At 48.2% G+C, this 8,079-nt stretch overlaps 1 protein-coding gene across 1 annotated transcript in view; it reads right to left on the reverse strand.

Moving 5' to 3' along the window:
- Positions 1–7,247, reverse strand: part of NPDC1 (neural proliferation, differentiation and control 1) — a 24,572-nt gene extending 17,325 nt beyond the window's left edge. The window contains exon 1 of the mRNA XM_019540490.1: positions 7,127–7,247. Within this exon, the coding sequence (XP_019396035.1) occupies positions 7,127–7,232 (106 nt within the window). The 5' untranslated portion in view covers positions 7,233–7,247. The remainder of the gene's footprint in view (positions 1–7,126) is intronic.
- Between the last annotated feature and the right edge of the window lie 832 nt (positions 7,248–8,079).

Raw genomic sequence — 8,079 nt, forward strand, 5'->3', positions numbered from 1 at the left:
AAGCAAAGGTTTAAAGGCTTCTGAACTAATTAGAATCTTAAAATCTGCAATCTCATCACTTGTGCACAAGAGCAGCTGCTTCTAGCATCGAGTGGAGTACCTGACATAGCATAACTGGTTCTCTCCTTTTCTTAAAAAAAGGAGGAAAAAAAAAGAAGTCATGTTGACTCATCTATTGCATATTTACTTTGATCATATCAGAAAGCAATGTTTGCAGAGGAGCTAGAAGAATAAACCTTCCTGTAGCTGGATAGTCAATAATCTATTTAGAAAAGTGAGGAACGCTCATCTCTCTGCCAAACTGGATTATAGTTACACAGCGATTTTCATCTGCAAGGTACTTTGCAAACAGCATGTGCGGTCCTGGCTGGTAAAACATGTGCTTGGGTTAGTAGGCAACATTGCAGCAATGAATTAAGGATATAGTACAGTTTTACATCTAAGCATGAAATCTCCTAAAAGCAGAGAACATGAAAACCAAGCCCCTGAAAACAAAAGCAGCTCATGGCTTGTTCGTGGAGCGTTCATATACATTATTTTCCTCATTTATGCTCTAAAAAGGTAAATCCAAAAGGAGAGACACTTCATTCCTATTAAAATGTTTTCCACTTAGACCAGAAGGGAACCTAGTTCTATTTATAGTTCTATTAACAGGAAACATTGTTGTTTTCTGTAATTCCTCTTTGTTACCCATTGCTTTGGCCAGATGTTACTATTGGAGTTTGTGTTTCAAGGAGGATTAATCAGAGGCACACAAACCAAACAGGGAGGAGTGACTGGAGAAAATGCTGGGGCTGCTGCTTTTAAAACTCAATGGAACTTTAATAAGGTCCAGATCTGAAAAAGGCTTTCTGTCTCCCAGACAAAAGGGGTCCTGTTTGCAGGACCAACAGTCACATTGAAGAAAGGGCCAGAGTCAATTCCCGACAGGATAGTAAGACACTTAACCAGCTGAATAGGAAGAAAGAGGAGGTGTGAGAAGATGCAATTGGGCCCTCCAGCCAGAAACTGCCACAAGCAAAGCTAAAAGTAGCTGCTAAGGGAAGGATGGCAAATCTACACAAGCACATTTAGCACCCATCTGCCAGCAATACTGCAGCCACAAATCTGTAAGGGCAGGTGTGGAAGGAGGTCGAGGACTTCCAACTTGGTATGGAGATGACATTCTGGATGCATCTCACCTTAGGAAATACCATCAGCCTTCTCGAGTACCGACAGTCCTAGCCTGCTTCTGTGCCACTGGAGTACAAATGGGGATTGCTTCACAGGGGGCAGAAATCGAGATCTACCATGCTTCACGCTTGAAGTTTGTTTAGAGCTACCATAGTTCTGCCCTTTGCTTGTTGCTTCAAATGAGCAAACTGTATTAATTTCACAGTAGATTTGGGTGGTTTCACCTCTCGGCTCCTTTCCGCTGGAATTAAAAAAAAAGTTACAGACACTTCTTCCCTGCTTCTAGGTTTCACATTTAAATTTACAAGTACTAAATTGCAGGACAAATTTGCCCTGGCGTTGTCCCTTTAAGGGCTAGTGTTTTAATTTAACTGTTGATGAATCAGTTGATCATATTGCAGAAGTAGTTTTCAGAAACTTTTAACCCAAGCTGCAGGTTTTTGGTAGGGATCCAAGCCACGTTAGAAACCACTGTAACAAAACCATCACTGCAACTATTTTAAAGGGCTACCAGTGCCCCCAGACTCACATACTTGCCAAGTGCTCTACACAAGGTAGAACCCAGAAGTTACGTGTTCTTGTTCATTGATTCTCTAGCTTTTCTCCACTTCTCTCTCATTTCCACATGCTCAGTAAGACCTGTTTAAAAAGGGACTGCTCCATTCCAGGAGGATGAGTGGAAACACATTTCCCACAACAGCACTGCTAGGAGAGTGGTTCTCAACCTTTCTTGTACCGGGACCTGTTTGTAAACATCAATGGACAGTCCTAACCTAGTGCTCCTCACTCCTGAACTGCTGCTCCCTGCCCCCAGGCTCCAGCCCCCCCAGTGTGTGGGGACAGGGGTGGGGGGTGGGGCAGGGGAGCCCCAAAAAGCCACTCACAGGCTGGAACTCTGCCAGCCTGCAAGGGAAAAAAGTCACACTTTTCCATGTTTTTCTCCTTTAAAGGAGAACCAAATTTTTGAAGTTTGTTTGTGACCTTTCCATATATTCTTGCAACCCACTTTTGGGTCCTGATGACCCACAGGTTGAGAAACGCTGTGCTAGGATGCTGACTGCCAGGTACGCTGGCAGGACAATGCAATGGCAGGGTCACCTGCCCTCCATACTTATTCTGTATTGATGGCTCAGCTTGGGCTATCCATAACATCATCTGGCACTCGGGGCCTGGTTTGGGACCATGGATACACCTCCTTCCAGAGGCCACAAATATCTCCTCTAGCACAGACAACCCTGTTTTGTAGGCTGCCTGCCCCGAGCAAGCACTTGTCAGGGCTTCCAACAGCAGCACCCTTCAAAGCAAGGGCTATTGTCACTGCAAAGGCAGCCTGTGCTGGAGAGGCTAAGGAGGACAATAAATGTGGTAACCACAGGCCTCTAGGAGGCTGCACCTGCGCCCGCAAGAGTCAGACCTGTAAGGGGCCATCATTAGCAGCGAGCTGTGATGTAGGGAGGAGACAGGATAAGGGATTTTTAACTCCTGGTCATGGATGTTCTTTCCAAGTGGGTTCTGCAACATCTGCAGAAACCTCTTAGCCAAAGCTGAATGCCAAAAAGGGCGTCCGCCTATAGCAACACAATGGTAGGCCACTGTGTACAGAGCTGTGTCTACTGTGTCATGCAGGCACAGAGCTCCACAAACAGAGTAATGAAATCAGTGCAGACGTAAAAGGAAGGGCTCTCACAGTCTGCTTAGTTACAGTGATATCGACTACCCTTGGCCTACATATAAAGCTGCACTGATTTAACTAGGTGTTACACTGAAGCGATTTAGTTAAACTTCAGGGACAACTCTGAGGGTGGCTGCTCAAATATAAAAGTCTGGCTTCCATTTAAACTTGTACCTCTAAAAACTTAGAACAAGTTTCACTAATGGAACTGGTTTCAAATCAAGATGTGCACCTAGGCAGGAAATCGAAGCAAAGTGACATTCAGGTTTTACGTGGATTTAAACTGTGCAACTATGTCTAAATCATCTTCTCATGTCTTGTTACTGTGTTCAAATTTAGGTTGGGAAATGGGCCCATGCTATCACTCCACGTCTAGCCTTAGAGAGGTCCTCGTTGGTGTATGGCTCCCCTTACATGTGGGCAGGCCAGCAGATGCTCTGCAGTCTGAAAGTTTCCTCTACATTTGTACACAATGTTTGCGTTGTTGGAGTAGCCCCATATTTGCATGTAAACTTTAGTCCTACTTACCCCTGTTCAAAGGGTGTTCAAGCTTCTCCATATTGGCTAATCAAGCTCTGCACCTGCAGGGAGAAGTCCATCCTAACTCCCTCCTAGGTCATCTCTAATCATAACTGCTGCATTTTTATTTGTCTATATAAGCCACAGAGAAGAAGAGTAGCAGGAATATTTGGTCTCTGGCCTCACACTGCACTGCAGGAATCACATACATGCTAATTTTTTCTTGCCCAGCTGCTTGTAAGCCTAGAAATTGAAATGTAGTCGGCATTTAAAACTGGGCAAGTTTTCAGGAAGCAACAAGCTAAAGGAGACCCCAACTTGTGCACTCAACAGGTTGAGCAGAACAGATCCTGTCCAAGTAGGAAAGCAACTGTAAACCCTGCTTGGAAGGAACCCGAGGGCCTCGCATAAGTTCACCCTTAGGAGAAGTGAAACATACTGAAGTCAAGGGAGACCTCTAGCGACCAGCAGAACTTGAAGGGATTACAGAGGATGCTGGCAGAGATGCAAAGGTCCTTTGCTGTGCTACAAACCCCGTGGCTCCAGTAGTAAGTGCAAGGGTTTGAAAAGTACAGTAACTCATTTTCCAAGCTGAGAGGACTCCAGAAATCCAGGGCTGGCAATATTGTATTCAGACTCCTATGCTCCAGCATACATTTGCAGGAGTAAGAGGGCACAGAAATGGGAGACAGGAAACCTGGGATTTTATTTTGGACGCTGCCACGGCCTGGGTGACTTGTGAAAGTCATCTTCTGTCTGTGTCCAAAAGTCCCCCTGCCCTTAAAATAGCAGCAACAAGGTAAGGGCTGCTGAGACTTTGTGAAGCCTAGATCAGGGACTTACTAGCCATGCATACTGGAGGCAAGATACAGATGTACTCTTCTCAGGAAGGGAGGCTGCCGGCTGGGCCAGAGGCATTCCTCAGTCCCAGCGCGTCCACCTATTAAGGGAAGCGGCTCATAGTAGCTCTATGAAACAACCTTTAGGTAGCATAAGAGCATTGACATTAGAACAGATCCAATTCAAGAGCTTCCCTTGTATTCCTACCACCATGGCTTGTGTGTGGGAGTTAAAGACTTTCTCGACACACGTGCCCACTCACAACTCAGAGCACCAGGGATTGAGAGGCCACTAGCAGCGACATTTCCGATGCTGCTGGGTTCATTGCACCTGATGTTCGGGTCCCTTTGAAGCACTCTATTACTCCCTGCCGCTTAGATACATTTCAGTAAATTCTGAGCAACTGGCTGCATGAGTCACGTACCACCAACCCCCTCCAGACACCAGAGGAAAATTGCCACGGAGAGGATGCATTTCAGTAGGTCTGCACTACCTTTGCTCTTTCCCATGTAGTTTCTCTTGGGTTTATTCACCCATCCCACAAGGTTTTTCCAGGGTCAGGTGCGTCTGCTAATGGATTGCGAGTTCCTCAAAGATAGTGGCTCTCAACCAGGGCGATGCAAGAGCCCCTCGGGAGTGCCACAACAGGCACTTCTACAGCAGTGCCCAGAACAGAACTGCCCACACAGGGCTGGAGCACACGCACTCCTCTTGCACTAGGGTTTTCCGATACATGGGGCAACTTCATCTGGCGGTGGCAGCACTCAGTTGAAAACCACTGAGGTCAAGTTGAGCACAACCATGGTTCTCAAGTGGGGATGCTGCCACATTTGAAAGAGTGGTGGGAGGGGGCCCCGATTCTGAAAAGGCTGAGGACCACTGCTCTAAGCAGAGCTTCCTGCTCATTAGTGAAAGGAAGTGGCCTTTATGAAATGAAAACTGCAGGCTGGTCTTACCCAGACTGAGCGGCACCAGAGGTGGAGGGCTGCATGTACTTCATCAACAGCACAGTGCCAATTTGAAAAAGGACAAAGGAGCTAAACAGGGCTCCAGCTCTGGCACCTGCCTGAGTCTCCCTTTTTCTCCTTGCCGTACTTCTGTCTACACATTCCCTTCTTCACCCCCTACGCATGACAGATCTATGCAAAGAGCAGGGCAGAGCACAATGGAAAAAGCCTAATTACCCCAAGCTTGAAGTCAGCACAAGAAAAAAAATCTCATCCCAAGTGATGTTTGGAGCAAAAGCATGTTTTTTGCTGGTTTTTGTTTGTTTGTTTGTTTTGTTTTTTAATTTTTTTGTATCCCAAGTCAAATCAACCAAATCAATTCCAAATCCACGAGTTGTTCAAGAACCATATGTGGCCCTACTACTGGCAAACATCCTCCACCCCCACCTGGGGCTTCAGACGCTTCCAAATCCTTTGGCAGGCGTCCTACGTGCCTGCCTGAGCCCAAAGGCTTGGGGTTCAGATGCCCTTGTGTTTTGCTTGCCCTCCACCATATGGCCACAGGAGCAAACAAGGGAGGAGTTTTCCATTTCTATAAAGTTGGCATACAGCCAAGTTCTTCCCACTGGAAGTGAAACTGGGAGACTAGCTATGCCTTACCTCGTCAAGGTACTACCCCCTGCCAAGAAAGTGATTTCCCCCTGCCAGTAGGAAAACCACCCTAGTGGTCATGATATTTCACCTGCCAGGTAAGTATTTTGCTTGGAGCAAAAGCAGGTGCATGATTTATAGACATAGGAATGATGCTCAAACCCCTGATGCCCCTTCTCACTCCACACTTGCCAAGCTCATACTTCAGGACTGGGATTTCCCTGTGAGCTCAAGACAAACTGGCTCTCAGTTCTCACTGAAATCAAAGCAGACACTTATAGCCCAGCCTACAGCACCAGGAGAGCAGGACTCTCTCCAAAATAAAGGGCAGTTAATAGATAAGAGGGTATGAGAACTGTATAGTAGGATCAGACTCCTACATTGGGCTACACCAGTGTCCATCTCAGGCTGGCCATTGCTCAGCCTTGACACGCTTAGTATAATCCCACCCCTGGGCAGGGAACGTGCCTGGACCTCAGTGGATGCAGGAGGGCCGCCCCTGTAGCCCTAGTTAGGCAAGTTTTCCGAGCACACAGTAAGACAGCCCAGCAGCAGCCCAGTGTTTGCTTTCGGGAAACAACTACACAAACACGGAGGCAGTGCAAACACAGCCATCCACCTGACTGAGATACAGCTCTGTTTACCTGACAGCTGTTTTGGGTTTTTTACAGAGTCACCTGGCAACCCTTGACGACACTCATGACCTAGTTGCCAGGGTTATTGTATCCCAGTGCCCCATTTTCTCCACAGCTCTTTGAATGCAGCAAACACCACCGGACTGTGTACAGGCTTTCGGTGGCAGAGAACACAATGAACTGTGGCGGGCAGGCACATCTCCAAATCCCCACCAGGAACTGATTAAGCCCCATCACAAAACTAGGCAGGCTTTTCCTGCCCCTGCTACACCCGCCAGATGCCTGCTCCAAGAATCTCGCTCTTCTATCACACACTACAACCCCCTACCAAGTCATTCTTCAAACTGCTTTTCAAGTCCAATAGCCTGGATTTACAGAGGAGCTCAGGCTGGGAGGTACAAAGCTAATCTAGTGACCAGGGGCTCTTTTGTTAGCACACACAACTGACAGTAGGGGTAACACCTGGAAATCCCAGTCATGGACCAGCACCCCCCTGTGTTAAGCACTGTACAAACACAGGATGGAAAGAAGGCCCCGACCCACTGATCTCTTGCAGGCCAAGTCGTTTTAATCTACAGGAACCTGCTGCAACCCCTGACTCGGGGAAGAAACAAACTTGCCTACAAAATGGAATAAATGGGATGTCTCGTGCATGCATTGAAGTCCTGCCCCCTCCCTCCCCCCCTTACCTCTATGGTGGTGCAATGCACGCCACCCGGCATACACCGGGGAGCCGACAGACACCGTCACCAGGACGCACAGGCACTCAGGAAGGAAGACCTGGCTCACTTTCATCTCGAGCCCAACAGTTCCTTGTGGGAATCCCAGGCCCCGTGTGCAGAGCTCTCAGGCAGCAGAGGGAAGGCACTGGCAGCACCTCTGCAGTGCAGGCAGCGTGCTCTCCTCCCAGCTCTCCTGTGCCTGTGTGCGGGTGTCTAAGTTGAGGGGGAAGCAACATTTGCTCCTTCCCACGCTGTGCCGCCAGACGCAGCAGCCAATGACAGGAACGGGGCTGGGGAAGGAGGGAAAGGAAGGTGACAACACGGAAGCCAGATCGGTGTTGTACATGAGTCATGATGAGCCCCCAGGGTAAAGTGTGAGCCTTTGTATAACAAGCCCCCTATCTAAGAGCCTTCCTACGCAAGCGGTGTTCCCAGAAATCTCCCCACATGCACAAGTGTCTCCATGTATGGTGTTACACAGGGACTCCCCAAACAAACATCCTGCCATTAATCAGCAGATCCCTGCTGGCAGCAACAGGCTCCGTGGGAGCTGCATCTCTCATCCCCCCCTGAGCTCTGGATGTGCTACAGCGAGCAGCCTCATCAAGGGCTCCTGCAGTTATGCCAATGAGGGCACAACACCTACCTGGTGCGGGTGGGTCCGTCTTATGGCTGGGCTGGGGGCAAGGAGGCAGGTGTTGCAAGCAGTGTCACAGCTCCTGCCACCAATGCAGGGATGGGGAGATCAGCCAGAGATGGGGAAAGGAAGAAAGAGCTGGTTTGTGACTGGGATTTCTAAAGGAGCTCTGTCTAAATTTGATGCTCAAATGCCATCAATTCTCAACAGGGCTTGGATGCCTAACCCACAGGGGTGCCCAAATAACCTCAACTTCTCTAGGCAGATCTAGTGATGAGGTATG

This window comes from Crocodylus porosus, unplaced genomic scaffold, assembly GCF_001723895.1.
Source record: "Crocodylus porosus isolate Cpor-Errol unplaced genomic scaffold, CroPor_comp1, whole genome shotgun sequence".
In the NCBI taxonomy this organism is placed as follows: domain Eukaryota; kingdom Metazoa; phylum Chordata; order Crocodylia; family Crocodylidae; genus Crocodylus; species Crocodylus porosus.